At 43.6% G+C, this 24,941-nt stretch overlaps 1 protein-coding gene and 1 long non-coding RNA gene across 2 annotated transcripts; both read right to left on the reverse strand.

Moving 5' to 3' along the window:
* Nucleotides 1–5,666: 5,666 nt before the first annotated feature.
* On the reverse strand, nucleotides 5,667–7,842 carry LOC115576927 (protein NLRC3-like; the record flags this gene model as incomplete). Its single annotated transcript, XM_030409576.1, has 3 exons — nucleotides 5,667–5,751; nucleotides 6,032–6,522; nucleotides 6,610–7,842. Coding segments are annotated over 3 exons (1,809 nt in total), but the record flags the coding sequence as incomplete, so codon positions are not given.
* Nucleotides 7,843–12,314: 4,472 nt separating this feature from the next.
* Nucleotides 12,315–14,262, reverse strand: LOC115576928 (uncharacterized). The gene is made up of 3 exons (XR_003982969.1): nucleotides 14,207–14,262; nucleotides 13,317–13,416; nucleotides 12,315–12,561 (listed from the first exon to the last, which is right to left on the reverse strand). It is a non-coding gene; the product is annotated as an uncharacterized LOC115576928 (long non-coding RNA).
* Between the last annotated feature and the right edge of the window lie 10,679 nt (nucleotides 14,263–24,941).

Genomic DNA, 24,941 nt, shown 5'->3' on the forward strand with positions numbered 1-24,941 from the left:
CTCTACACATGAACACGAGCATTGAGAACATTGTTTGTGTACACAGAGTTTATGAAAAAGAACGTTTTTGAACAACTCATGTTCAAGTCAGAGTGTTTCAGGTGGAGTGTCGAGTACATTTGATCATATTTTACTGTCCATTCACAACTTTGTTCACAATGATTCTTTACAATTAAAGCTACAGACGAGTCAATGTTTTCTGTTTCTTACATGGACTATTTGGTCTCCGGCTCTTCGGTCAGTCGCCTGCTGTTGGACTTTAAAACTGGTCTGTAACAAGTGGAGCCACCGGGTCAGACAGAGAAAGACTTTTCTCACAGCTGTTTAGTTTCACGGACGAGATAAAATTCCAACAAACGTCCTCAAAATTCAGCCGGACTTCAACAGCCACAAAACACTGAGAGAAACACAATGATTGTCATTAAAATGTGTTTTCTTCTCATATAATAATCACACAGAAATGAACAGATGTTGTGCAGTTTATCACGTCACTACAGACATAATTACATGTGTTAACCAACCAACTTTTGGTTTCATCATTAGAAACACATGAAACAAGTCAGAGTGTTTCAGGTGGAGTGTCGAGTACATTTGATCATATTTTACTGTCCATTCACAACTTTGTTCACAATGATTCTTTACAATTAAAGCTGCAGACGAGTCAATGTTTTCTGTTTCTTACATTTCATTAATAGTTCTGGATTTTATTGGAACAAGAGCCGGAATTCAAAACAACACATGACAGAAAGTACAAGTCAACGCAATTTACACAATTTAATGGAAGAAGTTTAAAATGTAAATGAAGAATCTTTTCAATCAGTTTGAATCATTTTGTACAAAGTTGACTGATGAATTTATTACAAGAAGCTGAAAGATTGATGTGACTGTGATCCTGTACAGACTCAACTGTTCAGCACTGACAATGTTTCTGTGACAGGAGGAGACTCTGCACACTAAACACCACACAGACACACTGAACCAGGACTGGACCTGAAGAACCCAAATCCAGGATAAAGAGGTTCAGTGAATGTGGTGTTGAAGGTGTGGAGGCGGATCAGTGAGTCAGAGGAGACTCTGTAGAAGGACAGAGTGCCAGCAGGACAGTCCACATACACTGCTACTCTACCAGAGGAGGAGGAGGAGGAGGAGGAGGAGGAGGAGGAGGAGGAGGAGGAGGAGGAGGAGATGTCTGTTCTTCTATTATTGTGCCAGACATAGTAACGACCATCATCATAGCACCTTAGACTCCAGGACTGATCATTCAGCCCAAACAAACAGTCTTCACTGCCTCCTTTCCTTCTGATTCTTCTGTAACTCACTGACATTGAAACTATTCCTCTCCACTCGACCTCCCAGTAACAGCGACCAGTCAGACCAGTTCTACACAGCAGCTGAGGAAACAAGGACTCAAACCTCTCTGGATGATCAGGATATGACTGATCCTCCTCCACACATGTCATCTTCCTGTTGTTGTCAGACAGTGTGATCTTTCTGCTGACTGTGTTTGTGTCGACTGTGAGCTCACAGGAATCTGATGGAGAGAAACAGACACAACACAGCTGCTGTTATTAATGTATCATCAGTGTGATGATGACATCACAGATGTGAATGAGTGATGTCACAGTGTTTTCATGAATGAAAGTAAAAAGACACTCACATCTCCACGGACCTGGTGTCAACCATTGGACTCCAGCAGGCTCCACCCTGAAAGGAGGAGGGGGGTCAGAGCAGCACATCCTCTTTCAGCATGCAAACATGGACATGACATGACTCTCATACACAGAAACACAATCTGTCCATCAGGCTGCTTCTCCCTGTTCTCCCTGAACCTCTTCACCTCTGCCACTCTCCTCACACACTGAGAGTGAGCCACAGGATGTTGGTGTGTGTGAAAGAGGACCACAACATCTGAGAACACACACAAACCTCCTGTTGGATTTATCACTTCATCTTTATTTTATTGGATGTTGTTGCTGTTTCCTGTGGGCGACCTTACGCTTGCTGTTTGATCCAATGTCAACTTGTGCTTATGTTTCTATATTACAGGACTTTTGTATTTGGACGTCAGAACTTTTGAGGTCCGATTCCTGTTTGAAGCTTGGAGGGCTTTTCTGAATCTCAGCTGCACAGTCTGCTTTTTGTTCTTGCTGTGTTTCTGCTGCTTTGTTTTACTGTGCAAAGAAACCTGATGGCTATATATATATATATATAGTTACATTAATAACTGCAGCTGTGTTGTGTCAGCAGCTCCTGGTGTGTAAACTGTGCAGTATTGACGGCTGTTTGTCACCTATGTGCATTACTGCTGTCAATTTTTATGTGCAGCACCAAGGGTTACATTACTCTCTCAATATCAGTTATGCATTGTGTTATATAAAGTATACTCAGTGTATGTATAAATAAAGAGATGTTTAGTATTTTTTATGTAGGTAGATCATTTCGACCTGGTCATTTTGAAAGTACCTCGCAAGTTAAAACAGTGTGTGCACCCTACTCTACAACGTCCCTATCGGCAACACTCATGTTTAGAACGCCACAAACCCTATAATATATTTTGATGTTCCTCTGTTCTGTTGTGAAAATAAAACAAACAAGTTTATTTTTAAACTGCATTATCATATTATTTCAGTGAGGACTCATAAGTAACTACAAATAACTAATGTTACAGGAATCTGTTTATGTTTTGTGACACGTTTCTGAATAAATTTTTAAAAATATAAATATATATATATATTGGCCGATATATTGGAATATCTGATTTTTAAATCACCAAATATTTGTATCGGTATCGGCCTTAAAAATCCTTTATCGGTCGGGCCTTAATCCTCAATGATCTTTTATTCTGAAAGTCCTTCCAATAATCAGACTACAGCAGTCTACAAAATAAAAGCTGCATCTCTTCAATCAAACCTGTATCCATCTGCAGCGTCTTTCACGTTTGTCTGCAATAATCTAGTTTTCACATGGCAGCTTTAAGATACAACACTGGGGCCGAACAATCAACATGAGCTGCAGACTCTTGATGATGCTCTGTCTCTGCATCGTGATGCATCTTATAATGGAGACATTTCATCACCTCTAATACATTTATGTTGCTTTTACAATTTGTAAGTTGTTTGAAAGTGAACTGAACAAGACTAAAGAGGAAAATGTAAGAGCAATGTTTTATTCTTTTAATAAAATGCTGGACATGTAAAAAAAACACAAAACATCTGCTTTTGTGATTTTATGCAATTAATGGGTTATGAAAATAGTTGTTAGTTGCAGCTCTATAACTTGTGACAACAAACACTACTCTGTGTTGTGTTGGTAGGGAGTGAGTCTCTCCGGTATGTGACAGAGCTACGAGCACGTTGCTGCAGTCACAGTAAAGTGCTGCTGTTATTACTGTAGTCGGACATAAAGTGTGTGGATAGACTCAGTTAGTGACTGAAACCATGTGTTGTTTGCTGCTGCAGAAGAGAAATTAAAAGTCCATTCATGCAACGTTGTCACGCCATCTTCCTGCATTCAACACTTCCTATAAATCTTTCAAAATGAAGGTCCTGCATTATGTAGTTATTTGAAAGCTTTTATTTTGAAGCAGCAAAATCAGGAAACATTGGATTTCCACCAGCTGCACTTTAACAGACTCCAGAACAGCTGAGAGTGAAACTGAGTCAGCAGCTACGAGCCAGGCTGAAGTAAATTATAACAGCATTAAACCAGAAGTCCACCAACTACTGTAGAGAGCTGCAGCTCTGCACAGGTCACATATCATGTTAATCAATGGAGCAGATGATTGATCACTGAATGTCTTCTTCTGTCATTTGATTTAGCTGGTGGTGCAAAACACTGAAACTTTCCTGCCCCTGCAGGCTGTTATAATGATAACTACCCAAACACAGCAGCGGTTCACCAATTCTCTGCTGTTGGTCGCTCACACAGAGTGAAGCAGCTCCGCCTTGATTACAAACTGACGTGTAATTCACACAGAAAGCCGACACTGCGGCTCCTATAGAGGCGTGACCTACACATCATGATGATGACGTCTGTGTGTTTTCAAGGTGTTTCCCCGTTTTCATTCTGTCAATCTAAACCTACGAATAGTTTATAATCATATGGATGCTGTTATGATGTGTAGTGATATAGAGTGAAAAACGTAACTTTGTCACTTTCAAGGATGTTTGGTGGGTCAGGATCTCAATTACATAAGTAAATAATTTCCATCAGTAAACTCGATGCTGTCTGACTCACTAACGGGGACGAAGGCTGTTTTCTGGGGGAAAATTCATTGAAGTCACGTGGATCTGCTGTATTTCTTTGCTCAGCTTTTGTTTGGTCCTGTAACTTTGGTTTGTGGGACATTTCTCTTTACTGAGTTGAGTGAAGGACCTGTGTTGTTATCAGACTGTCAGACCGACACGCCCTCGATATGCACAGCTGGCTTATTCATTCACACTGATTCAGTTCGTCAATAAATGCGCCCCTGATACTACCTCCATAGGCGGATCAGCGCCGGAGCGAAATTTCACCTCTCGCCACCTCCGAGAAATTCACACAGAGGCGGAGAATTGGCAGTGTGCAGTGTGAATGGAGCTACTGACTGTCTGTGGCTGCAGCAGGACTCTACATACCTGAGAGTGTCCAGTCTGCAGCCTGGATCCTTCAGTCGAGCAGAAAGCTGCTTCACTCCTGAGTCTCCTGGATGATTGTAGCTCAGGTCCAGCTCTCTCAGATGGGAGGGGTTGGAGTCCAGAGCTGAGGCCAGAGAAGTACAGCCTTTCTCTGTGATCAGACAGCCTGACAGCCTGCAGACACATAAAACAACACACATCGCAGATCAGCTGACGGTCCTGATAATTCAGTGCACATCTGTGTTTAAGGGTTTAACATTTATTATATTAATTATCTCAGTTTTTAATAATCAGCACTAAACATTGAGTATAACTGAAGCCGATGGAAATGCCATTAGTTTTGCTAATATTTGGCCATAAATCAACATATTGTACAGATTAAAATGATGACCTGATGATGGCAAGAAAAGTAATTTACACTTCATCCTGATGAAAGCATATATTTTAATATATATATCATAGATTAGGAGTGTCATTGTTTTTTTTTTGTTGTTACTTTGATAAGTGAACGATCTGTTAAGTTGTCAGACTGTGAACACTATCAGAATATCACACTTCTGTCAACACAGATGTCGTCTCACCTCTGTTGTGGCTCTGTTACTACCTCAGTAGGAGGATCAGAGGTGGAATGAAACTGTTCCTCCATTCCACCTTTGTAACTTTCACACCTACAGTGAGGTTGAATATCGATGCAAGATTCGTACCTTGAAGAGGCAGTGGGAATGATCTCTCTCTTTCAACTCAACCAGTTGAGACAGATGGCGTCTCACTACTTAGTCCGGTTGTGCTTGAGATTTATGCCTGTTAAAAGTCAGTTTTTTCATGCCACTGTAACAATTGCTTGCTTGTGAGGAAAATGTTGGGTCTCTTAAATTGAATTGAATTATATTAGGAGTATGATCAAGACCTGCTCCAATTGTAAAGTTACATGAACTAATGACATAAAATAATGAATCCTGACCTGAGAGTTTCAAGGACACAGTGTGGGCTCTTCAGTTCAGCAGAAAGTAGCTTCACTCCAGAATCCTGCAGGTTGTTGTTACTCAGGTCCAGCTCTCTCAGACTAGAGGACTGGGAGCTGAGAACTGAGGACAGAGCTTCACAGCTTCTCTTTGAGAGGTTACAGCCACTCAGCCTGGAGCGTGAACAGTAAACAAGACATTAGGTGATACAGTTTCCATAATATCATTGTAGCACATGTAAACTTGCTTTCTGTTTTACTCTAATATGTCAGAGATATGAAGAATCAACAAAACTAAATCTGGATTAAACAGACATGAAACAATAAGTAGCATGGTTTCTTTCTGAGAGGTTAGAGACACTCTGTCTTGACAAAGAATAATGAAGAAAATTATTTCTATTTGGGTCAATAACAGCACATTTACTGCATTATGAAAAAACTTCCCCACACTTACAGAGCTTTGTTGGAGGCTTTGACCACTGGCAGCAGCCTCAGAAGAGCCTCCTCTGAAGCAGAGTATTTCTTCAGGTCAAACACGTCCAGATCTTCTTCTGATGACAGTAAGATGAAGACCAGAGCTGACCACTGAGCAGGAGACACTTTATCTGTGGAGAGACGTCCTGATCTCAGGGACTGTTGGATCTCCTCCACTAGAGAACGATCGTTCAGTTCATTCAGACAGTGGAACAGATTGATGCTTCCCTCTGGAGACAGATTCTCACTGATCTTGTTCTTTATATACTCCACTATGTTCTGGTTGGTCTGTGAGATACTTCCTGTCTGTGTTTGCAGACCTCGGAGGAGATTCTGATTGGTCTTCAGTGAAAGACCGAGGAGGAAGCGAAGGAACAAGTCCAGATGTCCATTTGGACTCTGTAAGGCCTCGTCCACAGCACTCTGGAGGTACTGTGTCAATGCAACTAAGTTTTTTCTTGCTACAGACTTCTGGGAGTTGATGGGATGTGTTGGTTTGTCTTTGAATAGTTTAGACCACCAGGATGTTGACTGCTTTTCTTCTGTCAGCAGACTGACTCCAGTGTTGATGAACGTCAGATGGACATGAAGAGCAGCCAGAAACTCCTGAACACTCAGATGGATGAAGCAGAACACCTTGTCCTGGTACAGTCCTCTCTCCTCTTTAAAGATCTGTGTGAACACTCCTGAGTACACTGAGGCTGCTCTGATATCAATGCTACAATCTTTCAGGTCTGATTCATAGAAGATCAGGTTTCCTTTCTGCAGCTGATCAAAAGCAAGTTTTCCCAGAGACTCAATCATCTTCCTGCACTCTGGAGTCCAGTGTGGATCTGTCTCAGCTCCTCCATCAAACTTGACCTTCTTCACTTTGGCCTGAACCACCAGGAAGTGGATGTACATCTCAGTCAGGGTCTTGGGCAGCTCTGCTCCCTCTCTGGTCTTCAACACATCCTCCAGAACTGTAGCAGTAATCCAGCAGAAGACTGGGATGTGGCACATGATATGGAGGCTTCTTGATGTCTTGATGTGGGAGATGATTCTGCTGGCCTGCTCCTCATCTCTGAATCTCTTCCTGAAGTACTCCTCCTTCTGTGGGTCAGTGAACCCTCTGACCTCTGTCACCATGTCAACACACCCAGGAGGGATCTGATTGGCTGCTGCAGGTCGTGTGGTTATCCAGAGGCGAGCAGAGGGAAGCAGTTTCCCCCTGATGAGGTTTGTCAGCAGCACATCCACTGAGGTTGACTCTCTAACATCAGTCAGGATCTCAGTGTTGTGGAAGTCCAGAGGAAGTCGACACTCATCCAGACCGTCAAAGATGAACACAACCTGGAACTCTTCAAAGCTGCAGATTTCTTTGGTTTCAGTGAAGAAGTGATGAACAAGTTCCACCAAGCTGAACTTTTTCTCTTTCAGCACATTCAGCTCTCTGAAAGTGAATGGAAATGTGAACTGTATGTCCTGGTTGGCTTTGTCTTCAGCCCAGTCCAGAGTGAACTTCTGTGTTAAGACTGTTTTCCCGATGCCAGCCACTCCCTTTGTCATCACTGTTCTGATTGGTTCATCTCCTCCAGGTGAGGCTTTAAAGATGTCTTCTTGTCTGATTGTTGTTTCTGGTCTGTCTGGTTTCCTGGATGCTGTTTCAATCTGTCTGACCTCATGTTCATCATTGACCTCTGCAGTCCCTCCCTCTGTGATGTAGAGCTCTGTGTAGATCTGATTCAGAAGGGTTGGGTTTCCTGCTTTAGAGATCCCCTCAAACACACACTGGAACTTCTTCTGAAGCTTAGATTTAAGTTTACACTGACAAACTGCAAGATGTTCTAAATGAAGACATAACAAAAAAAGATCAAGTTATTTATAAAGAAAATATGACAATTTCCTTCCCCTGAAGTTGCACATATAGACATGCTTTCCATGTTTTTTCCTCCATTTGTTGAGACATTATAAACTGTCTCATTGATCCATCATGTTAAATCTTCAGAGAAATCCTCTTACTGCTCTGCAGACGGTCAGCCAGCTCCTCCTGCTTCATTCTCCTCAGGAAGTGAAGTGTGATCTTCAGAAATGCCTCTCTGCTGCTCCTCCTCTGCTCTTCATCCTCACTGTCCAACACATCCTCACCCTTACTTTGACTCTCTAAGCATTCTGGGTAATCTGAACTCAGAACCTTCTGGACCTTCTTCAGCTCGTTCTTCACAAAAGTCACAATGTTCTCCTCCAGCAGCTGAAACAGAACATTATGTGAATGACAACATTTAACATCAGATCCATGTTGGACAGATTCACCACTGGTCTGTAAAGTGCAGCATGGAGATTATTGTGGACAGACTGGATGTAAAAGTAGTTGTTGTTCATGTACAGACCATAAATATGGAGTCCAGGTGTGTCTGATGCTGCTGGACAGACGGACCTCTGGGAACCTCTGAGCTCTCCTGGTCGACTCTGTGGAGGAATCATGAAGAATCAGTAACATTGTGTCTGTCCACTCAGAGACAAACACAAGCTGAAGGTCATGTGGAAGAAGCCTCAAATCCCTGTTGTAATAAATGAGGAGGGGGTGGAGATGCTTGACACCTCCATGTTTCGTTGGGGTGCAACTGAGTAACAAGCTGAACTGGTCAGACAACACTGAAACCTTCAACAGGAAAGGACAGAGCAGGCTGTTCTTTCTGAGGAGGCTCAGGTCCTTCAATGTTTGCACTAGGCTGCTACGGATGTTCTACCAGTCTGTGGATTAGTGTCATCTGTGTTGTGGTGGGTGGGGAGGTGTCATCAGCAGCTGTGGTACAAACAAACTGAATAAACTGGACAGGAAGGCCAGCTCTGTGGTGGGGATGGAACTGGACAGTCTGGAGGCTGGAGCAAAACTAACACACCAGAGAACAGTGAGGGGAAAACACTGGCTTCATGGTGTGTTCCTCTGCAAGCCGAAGGTCATTATTCATGTCTTCAAATCTAAAAACATCCCAGTGGATCTGATCAGAGAAACATGGACACTCGCTGCAAACAGGTGTTTGAATGGAAAGTCTGTGAACTTCAGATCAACAACAGCAGCTGATTTAACAGTTGAGGAAACTTTAAGAAAAGACAGGAGGAGTCAGCTGCTAACACATACTGTCAAAGACTGAGACTGAGCTCAGATCAGCTGAATCAAAGTGAGAATAACAACTACAAACTGTTTTACTGCACGTTTCACAAACAAACACTATATGAAGTCAAACATGATGAAGAGGTTAAATCATCAGACAAATGTTAAACTGGACTGAAGAGATGAAGACTGGTTCTACTGGGCAGCTTTCACATGTGAGAATATAAAAGTACTAAAGAAGAACGATGCTGAAAAAAACAAGTTTAAACACATTTCTCTGAATAAATAACAGCTCACCTCTTTACAGCAGGAGGTTGTTGTCCTTTAAAATCAATGGAATGATCCTTTGACCGGTCACTCTTGAAGGACACACAGCTGGGCTCAGGTCCAGGTTCAGGTTCAGGTCCAGGTCCAGTAGAGGCTGGTCTCCTGTTGGACAGAGAAGAAGACCACCAGAGATGTTAATTCACTTTCTAGTCTTCAGACACAGAAGCTTCTGTCCATAAAATAGGTGAAAACATCAGGAATAAACCTTCAGAGAATATTGGACCAAACTAATTCAATAAAGTGAAAAGAAGAGTTGAAGACTGGTTCTATTGAGCAGCTTTCTAAAGTGAGAATATAAATTCAAGTGAAGAAGAACGAAGCTGAAAATAAACATCAGGTTTCAACAAACATCTTTCTCCACAATTAAAACATGAATCAGTCACATATTAATGTTATCAACAGCTCACCTCTTTACAGCAGGAGGTGGTTGTCCTTTAAAATCAACAAAACGATCATTTGACCGGTCACTCTTGAAGGACACACAGCTGGGCTCAGGTCCAGGTCCAGGTCCAGGTCCAGATCCAGTGGTTTTAGAGGGAGGGCCTCCCTCCTCTCTGTCCTCACACTGATTCATGCTGCTCATCTCACACACAAATCATTCATCTGCACATCAACTGAAATCAGCCTTTGGGTCAGAAACAGTCTTGAAGGACAAAATGTCTCAAAGTCCTCTTATAACATTTAAACTCAGAGCACATTATTCCAGAACTCACCGACTCTATTAATACATATTTCACTAAATGGCTGCTACAGGACATCAAACCAAAACTAAATCATGTATTTAAATCAGTTTGCATTCTGTTTTTTACTGTTCTCTACTAATAAAGTCGCTCACAGCAGTGACGTGAAATCTGGAGACAAATGTGAAAATGTCTTCTGACAGAAAAGAGACAGTGGACTGATCCAGGACCTGTCTTCACAGATCTGCAGGAAGGAGAGTGATGTCATCGGTGTGACTTTCATTTCAAAATAAAAGACTTTTGTCACATAGTAAGTGAATTTTGTTTATGTAATTTCTACGTAAACATTATCACATTTTAAAGGGTATAAAAACAGTCACTTTCATTCTGTACATGACTGTGGAGACTTTCTGTGGAGCTTGGAGTGTTAAATAACTGATTAAAAACAAATACTGACAAGTTGATTTAACCAAGAGGCAGAAATTGTTCTAATAACCTGTTGTGTTATTATAAAATATGAAAGTCTCAGGTGTGTTCAGGTGGGTTTTGTCTGTAGAGGCTATGACGTCTCTCTCTGACGTCATGTCTCCTGTCAGAACATCAGCTGCTGGACTTGGATCAGTCCACTAGATGACGTCATGACGCTGTGGTGGAGTCAACACACGTTTCTCTGATATCTTTTAATCTAAAAGAGTCAATCTGGTCATCTGTTGTTTATTTAAAACATTTATCTGCAAAGTAAAAATTAGATTTATTAGATAAATTAATTCCTCTGAGAAGTAATCAGGAGCAGAAATACTTAAGTAACGTAACGGGCCTACTTTAAGTACTAACACTGAGAGCCGACGTGTTCCTGCTGACTGTTGCTCAGTGATGAAGTTATATTTGTATTAATTAAATAAACCTTCAGACTCCTGGATGTCCTCGTACTGCCTCCTCATCAGTCCTGGACTGTAAATACAACCACAGATTATTCACCGACACCAACAGCTGCTCTCCAGCCGCGTTTAGTGCGTCACACAGCGGGAGAGCGGCGGCTCGTCTCGGCCTCCTCCACAGGCTGATTCAGGCAGGAAAAGCTGCCTTCAGTCATCAGTAAGTGGAGCTACACAGTGACAACCACTCTGTGCTCATACACTGACCAGCCCACAGCTTTTCTCTCATCAGTCTATCCTGCTAAGCCGGACGCTCCTGATCCGTCTGTTCTGTCACAGGATACGGTTCACATATCAGCCCCATTCTGGGGTCAGTGATACAATAATCTACCCATGCAGGAAGCCTACTCCTTCCTAGATAGACCCAACACCTCCGTCCATGTCATGTTCTCTCTCCTCGTCAGATGAGTCTATGACTATCTGACACCGCAATATGTGAGATTAAAGAACTGTGTCTGACCGTCTGATCAGCAACATCTGTGCCCCCAGAGAACTGTGCTGTCTCCCTTCTTCTTCACCACCTACACTGCAGACTTTTAATGCTGCACTGAGTCGGGTCATCTGTAAATTTGTGGCAAAGACAAATGAGATGGTGGTGTACTTCAGGAGGAACAAGCCTCTGTCCTCTCCAGTCTGCACTGGTGGGACAGACGTTGACAACCACTCTGTGTTCAAACATTGACCAACTAACTCCACTTCTACCCTCATTTCACCGGCTACACTCCCACAGTGATCCAATAACAACGCTGCATTCTGACTATTCAAGTTGCAGAAGCACCGTGACAGTGAGCAGTAAACATTAGTTCATGTTCCAGCCTGCAGTTTCTCTCTTGTCAGTCTATCCTGCTAAGCCGTACACTGCAGCTCCTGATCCGTCTGTTCTGCACTGCAACTTTATTCTTCCACATTTTGGAGGCAAATATTTTACTTTTTACTCAACTACATCTGTCTGATAACTTTAGTTACATTACAGTTTACATGCTGCCTCAGAGCAGAGATTGAAAACTGTTTTTCCTGCGTTTCACAACTGACGACAAGTTAACAAATCTTCATCTGAACAAACAGGTCGGTTGGTTTGTTGGCACCAGTTCAGTTTTAACTTTGGTTGTTTCACAGTGACAGTCGAGTCAAAACACACACACAAAAAAACAGATTAAATCACAGTAATCATGAAGAGACTCAGTCTGACCAAACAGTCACAGATCATAAAAGAGTTAGTGAATTAATTAATTAAATACAGATGTACAAACAGGAAGAATCAGTGTGGAAAGATTGAATCACTGCTGCCATCAAGTAGGAAATGTAGCTCCATGACAGCAGAGTTTCTTCATCAAAGGTGTGTCCTGTTACCTGTCAGGGTTCTGACCCGTTCAAGTCCAGATGAGCTCAAACAGGATGTGTCACTTCTTCTGCAGACACCGACAGACGCTGCTGGTTTCTGTTGATCAGACTGACAGCCGTCACATCCTCAGAACTTTAGGTCCAAATGGAGACGCGTCAGAATCACATGACAGCAGACAGGCAGAGTGAGCTGGAGTCTAACTGGACAAACTAATGTGCATCAATCCTGCTCTGGTCCAATGATTGTATCAGTGCAGTGATCATCTCTGATCTATTCAATGCACTTTACTGCGTTTTGCACTTTGGTTAGACTGAATTTCATTGCAATGACTATAAAGTTGAATGAATCTCATCATATTTTCATTATAAGTCTATATTAGTCTCATGTATAGCACACATCAAGCATCTGTTTCTTTATCAAAATGTAGCATGCAGTGCTCACATATACTTCTCTTCTCTCTTCAGATGCACTTTTAAAATATTTCACCACCAGCCCAGCGACACAGCATCAGGAGCTCCCTCAACACAGCATGTTTTTATTTTGGTATGTTAATAGAATATTCTTTAGCATGTTTGTTCAATACCTCATTTATATTGTATTTTTAATTCATCACCTGTTTCGTTCTTCAGTTTTTATTTGGTGTGATATTTTTGACTTAAAAGAAATAAAATCTTGAGTACAAACGTGCAGTTTCTGTGTGAGTGCATGAAAATTGATTGTGAAATTGACTGCGATGCAAAAGGGTGCAGCTAAAATCTTGCCCACGGCACCAAACTGGTCTGGGACAGCACTCCAACGACTTGTTTTACATTTAAAGAGCACCTGAATGAGTCAACAGTCAGCAGAATGAATCAAATCAAGAGACAATACAAGACTAAACTTGTTACCTTGGTTTGTTGGCACGACTTCACTTCTGACTTCAGTTGTTTTCACAGTGACGGTCGAGGGAACAGACATTCAAAATGGTGTCAGTGCTGCTCAGCTCCTCTGAAGAGAAAATGAAACAGGTCGGACAGTTAATGTTTGATTTGTAGAAAACATGTAAAAAGGTTCATAAATCCTGTTTAATTTCACAATTTGACTGGCTGCTGTCTGTAAAATTAAACTTTAATTAATTAGTCCACCATCTGTGTGTCACAGTGCAGATTTACCTTCACTTGACCCTTTAAACCACATTAACAACATGTCCAAACAGCTCATCTGTCATTTTGCATCCAGTCTTATAAAGTCTCAGTGCTTTATATGTAAACAGTGTTCATCAGCTAACAACACATGAAGCTGTGCTGCTGATCCACACGAGCTCCTCGTCAAACACACAGTAAAGTTACATGTTAGTGTTTGTGACTGTGATTCGGTTCAGGTCCAGTTTGAATGAAGTGAGTTTGACGACGAGTTAACAAGCAGATTAAACTGATCTCAGTTCAGTCAGACAGAGAAACTTGAGTTCAGACAGTTGGATTTTTCTGTTTAAGAAAATAGGAGTGAAAATATTTCCTTTCTTGACATTTAGTGAGTTTATGTTGTTGGCTTATTAGACTCAGTAGTGAACTGGCTGCTTTTACATCTCCAGCTGAAGCTACAGGCTGTCAGACTGTCACCTCTGAGCTACAGAGTGCTGTTAGGAGACAGGACGGACACACAGAGACGTCTTTGACAGGACGTCAACACTGTTGTTCTTCACTCTGCTCAGAATGTTAGCTGGTTAGCTGAATGTTAGCTGGTTAGCTGAATGTTAGCGTGTTAGCTGAATGTTATTGTAAATTAAATCATATCTTACCTTTAAAGGACTGAAAGCAGCAGGTGAGTGCAAACACAGTCCGTCCTCAGCTGCTGACGGTCTCTCAGGTGTGCTTCATCACAGGAGGAGGAGCCCAGGTGAGCTCTCACACTCTGTGTACACGCCCTGATGCCTGCTGGGTGCTCAACCAGTGTTGCCAGATTGGGCGGTTTTCCACCCAATTGGGCTACTTTTGTTGACGCCAGGCGGGAAAAAAATACATTGGGCAGGTGAATAGAATTTGGGCTGCTTTTGTCCACATTTGGCGGGTTTTTTAATATTGTGAAAACAGCACTCTGAACTGTGGGAGCCCATCAGGAGCGCCGGAGGAGCAAGTTCAATAGAACAGAAAAGCACCAATCCCCAGCTAACGGCGAGGAGCATCTCTCTCTCTCTCTCTCTCTCTCTCTACCCCCCCCCCCCCCCCCCCCCCCCCCCCCCCCCCACAAGGGTGTCTGGCAACTTCGTGATTTGGGCTGGTTTTTAGTGGATTGGGCAGGTTCTAAGATCTGATTGGGCTGGAAACTGTCAATCCGATCTGGCAACACTGTGCTCAACCCTGTGATGCCTTCCCCTCCACATCAATAACAGTCCTGACTGTTGTGAAACACAGCAGACCTCAGATCAGACTGAACTCACCTTCTTATCACAGTGTCATCATTCAAAGCGCCAGGACAAACCACAGCTTCTCTCTGCCTGCTCACACAGGCAGCCATCTTGGCTCAAAGACCAGGCAGTTTCCCAGCTGATGTTGGTGTGTGAAAGCAGTACAGGCCTTAAAGCAACTTCATGTTGTCATATATATGATATTTTTCATTTATTGATCATTTGTGCTGAAACTGAAGTGAAACAGTGAAGATAAAGCAGCAGTATGATGAAAAACAGCAGGTGGAGGAAACTGGCCGTCCTTTCCTTTGCAGGGATAGCAGCTTGGTGCTAACTTGTTCTTTGGATTGTGTAGTTAGCTTGTCAGCTCTGCGTCGCAGCTCTGCCGCTGACTGATCTGGAATACTAGCAGGATCTTGCATCGCTGCTGTGAGGAGAAGTTCTCTGAGGTTTGACGACCTGGTCAGTCACATTTTTGAAATCCACAAATCCCCCCTTAGGTCTCAGGATGTTGCTTCACATGTGATGAGAGCACAAATCTACTTGTATAATCCAGAGTTTTAAGGAGTTCATCTGTCAGTTCATTAATATTGGTAACATCTGGGCAGTTCAGTAACCAGCTGGGCATCGGCTTAGTCTCCATCTTGGCTCAGCAAGAATCATGAACAGAACATCAAGATCAGAAGTTACACAAAGAAAAGGAAAACCCAGATAAACACTATAGTTATGACACTGAATTCACTAAATACCTGTTTCTCAGTTAATCTCTAGGTTCGTGAGAACAGGAAAGTTTGTGATGTCAGTTTGTTAGGGTGAGATGCAGAGAGTGGCACCTACAATGATAGAGTCATTTCTGGAGTGTCCAACAGTGTTTGTGTTCACTCCTTGGATTACAATGCTCATTAAGTGGTAGTCAGACTTATTTTGGCAGATTTAAAATTTGGTCCTTCAGGCAGGTTTTGCTGCTGAAGGGCGTCACAAATGTGTCAGGGGCAGGACAGCTGTCATCACTGTCATGGAGGTGCAGAGAGGAGGCGGGGCACTCCTGGACTGATCAGGTCTACCTTTCAGAGGGATGGGCACTGATGAAGGTGTCATGCATCAGAGACTGGGAACAGTGGCTAGAATATCTTCTGGGGAAAAACTACCTGTGACCTCACTGTGTGTTTCAGAAAGATGGAAGTCTTGTAACTTATCTCTGTGTCTGGATGGAGGTTGAGGAGCTGACTTCATTCCCAAGGACTAAGGAGGTCAGTCAGGAAGTGTTCACATGGTCTGAGTGGAGAGGGAGTTAACCTTCCATCAAGGGAGGAGTGTGAACCAGAGGAACCAGAATCACATCGCCTCAACGACTGTGGTGGGGAAAGACGTTCTGACCCAAAGCCTTAACAACTCCTTTATGTGTGTATTAGAGTCCATTTTGAAATCCACAATGAACGACTTCATCTGCTGGTCCCAACACTGCTCTGAATCTTTTAATCTGCTCTTCATTTCTGTGATGTGATGTCGTCGTCTTATCATCCTTTATTGATCTCATTCTTTTATTCATCTCTTTATTTGCATTACCTTTTTCTGTTCAGTGTTTATTCTGTAATGTTCTTGATTCTGCTTGATTGTCAGAGCACTTTGTAAACTCTGTGTTTAAAGCTGCTGTATAAATAAAGTTTATTGTAGTAAAAATCACATATTTGTGTGAAGCCTCAGCTTTAAGTATTACTTTTAAGTATTCTGGATAACTTTCGGCACTTTTTCCTTTTATAAATTAAATTGGGGAAAAGTGAGTGTTTTCCCATTAATACTGCAGCACGTCATCTTCAACAGTCAGATTCATCTTTTCAATTTAGTCCATCAGGGTTTAAATACTGAGGTATTAATGTGACTCGTTCTTTATCGAGCCTTGCATCTGCTAATTTCACTCCCCTTATCTCAAAGATTACATCTGATATTCAAAGATGGGGTAACCTCCCCCTTTCATTAATTGGCAAGATCAGTGTTGTTAAAATGAATATTTTACCAACATTTCTATTTCTATTTCAGTCAGTTCCTCTTTTTCTGCCAAAATATTTCTTTGACTCACTGGATAAGATCATTTGTTCTTTTATTTGTGGTGGGAAATCACAGAGGGTTCGTTAAACTTTACTGCAGAGATGCAGACTTAGTGGAGGACTTGCATTACCTCATTTTCTAACTTACTATTGGGCTGCTCACATCCATAAACTTTGCTACTGCTTCAAATCTCCTGAATCCTCTTGGTGTAAATTGGAACTATCATCCTGTAGGGGATCTTCTATACCTGCTCTACTTTATTCCTCTTTACCTACAAAACCCTCTATATACTGATAATCAAGTGGTTCTTAACACACTCAAGATCTGGTATCAATTTAGACTGCAGTTTAAATTTGTAGCTGCATCTTCCTTGAGTATCACACTACTCAGCCTGCCCGGGAAAGTCTACTCCAAGGTGCTGAAAACGAGGGTCCGGCCGATTGTCGAACCTCAGATTGAAGAGGAACAATGCGGATTCCGTCCTGGTTGTGGAACAACGGACCAGCTCTTTACTCTGGCAGGGGTCTTGGAGGGGGCCTGGGAGTACAATCTCCCAGTCCACATCTGTTTTGTGGATCTGGAGAAGGCGTACGACCGGGTCCCCCGAGATGTTCTGTGGGAGGTGCTGCGGGAGTATGGGGTGAGGGGGTCCCTTCTCAGGGCCATCCAATCCCTATATTCTCAAAGCGAGAGCTGTGTGCGTATACTCGGAAGTAAGTCGGACTTGTTCCAAGTGGGTGTTGGCCTCCGCCAGGGCTGTGCCTTGTCCCCAATCCTGTTTGTGATATACATGGACAGGATTTCGAGGCGCAATGGAGGGGTTACAGGTCGGTGACCTTAAGATCGCATCACTGCTTTTTGCGGATGATGTGGTCTTGATGGCATCATCGGCTGTAGATCTACAGCGCTCATTGGATCAGTTCGCAGCTGAGTGTGAAGCGGCAGGGATGAGGATCAGCACCTCTAAATCTGAGGCCATGGTTCTCAGTAGGAAACCGGTGGATTGCCTACGCCAGGTGGGGAATGTGTCCTTGCCCCAAGTGAAGGAGTTCAAGTACCTCGGGGTTTTGTTCACGAGTGAGGGGATGATGGGGCGTGAGATTGACAGGAGAGTCGGAGCAGCGGGTGCGGTGTTGCATGCGCTTCACCGCACGGTTGTGACGAAAAGGGAGCTGAGCCGAAAGGCAAAGCTCTCGATCTACCGGTCAATCTTCGTCCCTACCCTCACCTATGGTCATGAGCGATAGGTCATGACCGAAAGAATGAGATCGCGGGTACAAGTGGCCGAAATGGGTTTTCTTCGCAGGGTGGCTGGGGTCTCCCTTAGAGATAGGGTGAGAAGCTCAGCCATCCGGGAGGGACTCGGAGTAGAGCCGCTGCTCCTCTGCGTGGAAAGGAGCCAGTTGAGGTGGTTTGGGCATCTAATGAGGATGCCACCAGGGCGCCTTCCTAGGGAGGTGTTCCTGGCACATCCAACTGGGAGGAGACCTAGGGGTAGACCCAGGACCAGTCGGAGGGATTATATCTCTTCTCTGGCCTGGGAGCGCCTGGGGATTCCCCAGTCAGAGTTAGCCAATGTGGCCGGGGAAAGGGATGTCTGGGACTCGCTACTGAAGCTGCTGCCCCCGCGACCCGATTCTGGATAAGCGGTTGACAATGGATGGATGGATGGATCTTCCTTGGGTCCTTTAAATAACAACCATTTATTTCCTCCATCACTTTCTGACTCGACATTTTCAGTGTGGTATGACACAATTCAAACATTTGTATGTAGACGGTGTCTTTGATAGTTTTGCCAATTTGTCATCTCACTTCAGCCTCCCTGTTACTCATCTGTTTCGTTATTTTCAGACTCGCAATCTTATTACTAAGTGTTTCTCTAATTTCCCCTCTTTACCTCCAGGACAGCGATGGGAAACCACGTATTCATTTGCTCCTCATCACAGAGGAAATCATCTCAAAGTTGTATGATATTATCTTGGCTTTTAGCAATCACTCAAATGCTAAACTTAAGTGTACATGGGAAGAGGAACTAGGAATGCAAATACAGGAAGAGTCCTGGGAACAGGCCATAGAGAGGATACGATCTACCACCTCTTGTGCTCGTCTTGGACTTATCATATTTAAGGTCTTGTACAGGGAGCATTTCTCTAAGTCTAGACTGTCTGAACTGTATCTGGAAGTGGAAGATGGCTCTCCTTGTCACCTTAGCCACATGTTTTTTCTTTGTCCTGGTCTGAAAGGTTTCTGGGCGGGTTATTTTACTATCATGTCTACTGTTCTTGGGCTAAATCTCCATCCTTGTCCTCTGATTGCTATATTTGGATTTCTGACCCCTCACTTGCACTTAACTCTACACAAAAGGACATTATAGCTTTCACATCCTTACTAGCAAGACGTTCCTTATTGTTGCATTGGAAGTCTGCTAAATATCCTTCTATCTCCCGGTGGCTCAAAGACATCATGTGTTTTTCAAAACTTGAGAAAATTAAATACATGTTGAGAGGATGTACAGTCAAATTTTTCCACAAATGGCAACCCTTTATTTCCTATTTCACTAATTTAGAGTTACTACCTGATTGAATGTGTGTCTGTTACTGTTGTACCTTTTGTTTTGCATAAATAACCAGTAATATGTGTTTTCTCTGGCTCTTTATTCAGCATTATTCTGCTGGAGTTGGAGGACGTTGCCGCCCTCTGCTGGTGAAAAGAAACCACAGCTGTTGTGTATCCAGTGAGCTCATATCACACTGTTCAGTCTGTATATATCTCAGTCTGTTACATTTCACTGCACAGATTTCACTGTTTGTCGTCCTGGAATCAAATGAGGGAAATGTTCAGTGGTGTTCTGAGGCGGCACAATCACTGACATCTTTTAAATCAGCAGGAAGTCTTTTATTAATGCTGCCACCATGCTGTTTTATTTCACTTGCAGTTATTTACTGCAGCAAAGGATTGTGGGTATTTCTACCACTCTTTATTCTTAAACAAACAGATGTGGGCCTGAATAAGTTTGTCCCTTTTTTATTCTTGTGCACATCAGGTTTAAAATCAGCTGAACTACCCAGGGATTGAACCCACAACCTCCAGACTTCACAGCATCACTTCACCATCAGGTGACCGTCCACACAGACTCAGCGACGACAGAGCGGTTGACGGCAGCGGTTGACGGCAGCAGACATCAGACATTGTGGTCGCTCCTAGCTAGCTAACGTTGCTCCTCCTCACTGACTGGAAGTAAATTGTTGTGCATGGATCCAGTTGTTGTCTGTGTTGTCGGAGCACAGCAGGACAACATTGGTGGTTTTTAAAGTTTTTTATTTATTAATTTTTTAGTCATCGGATTTTTAGATTTTAAGTTTTTAAAGAAAAGCCCGGTGAGCCACCATGTCAACACTGGACGTTGCCGACTCACCTGGAGAGATGGAACAAACGCTGAACAAGGCATTCAAAAAGATTGCTGACCTTCTCGTGGACATTGAACGGATGTCGAACGAGCTGCAGAAGAAGGATTCCCTGCTGACCACCCTCAGGTCCCGTTTCCCGGCGTTGACCAGCTGGCTGGAGACTTCACAGGCCGGTGAGTTAGCACCACTGAACACCACCTCTGCACTCGGGCACACAGTTCTCTGGGAGCCGTCCTCCTCCGGTCGGCGGCCCGCTTGCTCCACTCCAAATAGGGGGACCCCCTGGACCGAAGTGGTCGTCCGCGGGCGGACGAGGGCTCCGAGCGGGATTCATGGCGGGGCTACTTCTACCCCGAGCCTACAGCTCTCCAACAAGTACACGGCTCTGTCCGTGAGTGAGAAGCCGGCGGCTCGGGATCCGCACCAGGAAACACCACCTGTTCCTGTGGCCACAGACACCATGCCCCCGTTAATGGACACCACAGCTTTTCCTCCACTCACGGCTAGCTGTCCTCCAGCAGGTGGATGTCCATCACGGGGCGGTCCGCCTCCGCCGTCCCTCTCCCGCTCCTTATCCCAGCGCAAGCGGCTCGTCAGGGACGCGGTGCGCTGGCACTCCTCCCGTTCTCCCCACCAGGCGAGGGATCACACCCGGGGCCCTGGTGTGGGTGGCGGGGTGGTTGAGCCGGCTTACTCCCCTGAAGCCCGAGAGGACGCTCCCACAACCCTGGTCATCGGGGACTCAATTGTGAGGCACGTCCGCATGAAGGGGGCGTTCACCATGTCGTTTCCCGGAGCCACCGTTTCGGACATAACGGGGAAAATACCCGACATCCTGAGCTCGCATCCGCAGACAAAAAGGATTATCATCCACGCAGGTGCAAATGACATCGCCAAGCAACAGTCTGAACTTTTAAAGCGAGACTTCTCCCACCTTTTTAACATCGTCTCACAGTCCCAGGTGGCTGTTTTTATCTCCGGCCCCACCCCCACCTGCGGCAGAGGGATAGGCAGCTTCAGCAGGCTGCTCAGCCTCAACACCTGGCTCTCCTCTGCCTGCAACTCACACCACGTTGGCTTCGTTAATAACTTTGATGTCTTCTGGGAGAGGCGACATCTTTTTGGGCCAGACGGGCTTCACCTGAACAGGGCAGGTACCCGCATGCTGTCAGCCAACCTGACACACGGTGTACAGCATGCTAACGTTCCCAAACTCACACCAGCTGCTCTGCACAACACTGATTGATGTCCCCCAGGTCCTTGCTCCTATCCATTCAGTTCCACCTCTGATCACCGTATCCACAACACCGGACTTGGACCTCATAGTCTCACCAACATTTCACCCATCCCCGTAATCATTACACTCCATCAGCACATCAGACACCGACATACCCATTCTGTGAACGTTAATAACCTCAGACCACTCCCAGAACAATCCCCAGTCAACAAGCCACCTGTCACCATCAACATGGCACTTTTTAATGTTCGCTCTCTTTTAAATAGAACTTTTTTAATGAATGATGTGATTTTAGATAATAAGTTAGACTGTCTTCTTTTAACTGAGACATGGCTTGGCACTGACGCACCCGGTGTTCTCACTGAGGCTTCCCCGCCAAATTTTATTTTTTTATTTTCAACTAGAGAGGGTAGACGAGGGGGTGGGACGGCATCCATTACCCACGACTCCCTAACCTCAAATGGAGTGTTTTTTAACAGTTACATGTCATTTGAGCACCATGCCTTTACTTTTAGCAGCCCTCCGATTCTCTGCATCAACGTATATAGACCACCCCATCACTCTACTTCTTTTATCAGTGAATTTTCTGACCTGTTATCAATTATCCATACCTCTTATAGCAGGATTTTAATAACTGGTGATTTTAATATACACATTGATGTTACCTCGGACCCGTTATCCAGAGAGTTTTTAAATCTTTTGAATTGTCTTGATTTTAAGCAGCACGTCATGCAGCCGACTCACAACAGAGGACACACCCTGGACCTGGTCATAACCCATGGCCTGTCCATCGGTGTGTCCTCTGTTGCCGACCTGGCTGTGTCTGACCACTACTGTGTATTTTTTAACATCACCAGTTTTAACCAAGGGGAGGCCCCGGTGAGAACAGTGAGGAGGCGCTATATAACTTCTGAAGTGGCTGCAAATTTCATGGGGATTTTACTGAGCACTCCTGCTGAAATTTTACCTGCACCTTGTAATTTTATTGTTGATAATTTTAACAGTAGACTGAAGTCAACTCTTGACTCAGTAGCTCCACTTTTAACAAAAACAATAAAAAGAAAACCTACACCCCCGTGGAGAAAAAACAATGAAATCAATGAACTGAAAAGAAAATGCAGGAGTGCAGAGAGAAGATGGAGGAAAAATAAACTGACAGTTCATTACGAGATTTTACGTCAACAACTCAAAAGCTACAATAATGCAGTCAGAAAGGCACGAATTTCCCATTTCTCACAACTCATCACCAACCATAAAAATAACCCCCGACTCCTCTTCTCCACTTTTAATATTTTAACGGCTTCTAACGCTAATAAAGTTTTTAAGACACCCACAGACGATCTTTGCGAGAACTTTGCAGACCACTTCAGAACCAAAATCAAGGACATCAGATCCTGCCTCTTATCCCATCAAGTTTTATCTGTTAACGCATCTGAACTGTTGTCCTTGCCTGAGGAAACACTGGAGAGTTTTGCCCTGGTTGATGCAAGGACACTTGGTCGAGTATTCTCCCAAGTAAACCCAACAACCTGCCCTTTAGACCCAATTCCCACATCACTCTTAAAATCATTTTATGGATTCTTTGAGGAACAGTTTTTAAACATCATGAACTGCTCTCTTCAGATGGGTGTCTTTCCCACCGCCTTCAAAATGGCAGTGGTGAAACCCCTTCTTAAGAAGAGCAACTTAGACCCCAACGTTTTTGACAACTACCGACCTGTATCCAACCTACCGTTTTTAAGTAAAATTTTAGAAAAACTGTTTTTTAACCAAGTTAATGACTTTTTAAACAGAAATAACATCTTAGAGAAACATCAGTCTGGTTTTAGGAGAAACCACAGTACCGAGACAGCACTTTTAAAGATTTTAAATGACATCAGATGGAATTTAGATAACAAAAAGCTCACAGTGTTGGTTCTACTGGATCTAAGCGCTGCTTTTGATACAGTAGACCATCACATTTTATTAAACAGACTCAGCCATCTGGTCGGCCTCTCTGGTACTGTCCTCAACTGGTTTTGTTCCTATCTCACAGATCGATGCTTTTATGTAAGTATGGATACATGCTCCTCAGGAACCCATGAAATTGGATGTGGGGTTCCCCAAGGGTCAATTTTAGGTCCACTTCTTTTTAATCTTTACATGCTTCCTCTTGGGGATGTCATCAGGAGACACGGCATCAGCTTCCATAGCTACGCTGATGATACACAACTGTACATTGCCGTGTCTTCTGATGAAACAGATCAAATTGATGCCCTTCTTAACTGCATTGTAGACATCAAGTCATGGATGGCAGTGAATTTCCTACAGCTCAACCAGGACAAAACTGAGGTTTTAGTTATAGGTCCTGAAGGCCAGAGAGAGAAACTTTTTCCAAAACTACAACATTTTAAACCAACACAATCAGTAAAAAATCTGGGCGTGATTTTTGATTCTGAGCTGAATTTTATTCCACATATCAGAAATATGACAAAAATAGGTTTTTATCATCTTAAGAACATAGCCAGAGTCCGCCCGTTTCTCTCCCAGGCCAGTACGGAGGTGCTAATGCATGCTTTTATTTCCTGTCGCTTAGATTATTGTAATGCCCTGCTCTCTGGTCTTCCCAAAAAGAGTACTCTAAATCTCCAATTATTACAGAACTCAGCCGCACGAGTGCTGACGAGGACCAGAGGGCGGGAGCACATTACACCAGTTTTAGAGTCACTGCATTGGCTCCCCGTACGCTTCAGGATCGATTTTAAGGTTCTTTTACTGGTTTTTAAATGTCTTAACGGCATTGCGCCCTCCTACTTATCTGACCTGCTTTTACCATATCAACCCTTGCGGACCCTGAGGTCCTCCGGCTCTGGCCTTTTATCCCTACCAAAACCAAGAACTAAAACCCACGGTGAGGCGGCGTTTAGCCACTATGGCCCCCGCTTGTGGAACAGCCTGCCGGAGAACCTCAGGTCTGCAGAGACTGTTGATATTTTTAAGGGAAGGTTAAAGACACACCTTTTTAATCAGGCTTTTAACTAATATTTTAAATTCTTATTCCATTCTTATGTGGTTCTATCGTATTTTATGTTGTTGTTCCTATCTTGTTTTGTTTTTGTTTGTTTTTTTGTTTTTTTTAAACAATTTTCATCTTAAATAATTTTTTTTTAATTATTTATCTTCGATACTATTTTATTTTATTTATTATTATCTTATGCATTTTATCCTTTTAACTGTTCACTTCTTTAAATTATCTTTTGTCAGGGTTTTTATCCTATCTTATGTTTTTAGTTTTTAAGGGTTAACTCCAGAGTTTCCTCAGGGGGGTCCTCCACACTGGGAGCTGTGTCTGGGATGCTGCTGGGGGTGCTGTCCCTGGGTCCCTTTGGCCCAGCCATTCGTTGTCTGTCAGGGTCGGGGGGCCTGGGCACTGGTGCCCCCCGTGGCACAGCCTGTGACT

The sequence above is a fragment of the Sparus aurata genome, chromosome 24 (genome assembly GCF_900880675.1).
Source record: "Sparus aurata chromosome 24, fSpaAur1.1, whole genome shotgun sequence".
Classification (NCBI taxonomy): domain Eukaryota; kingdom Metazoa; phylum Chordata; class Actinopteri; order Spariformes; family Sparidae; genus Sparus; species Sparus aurata.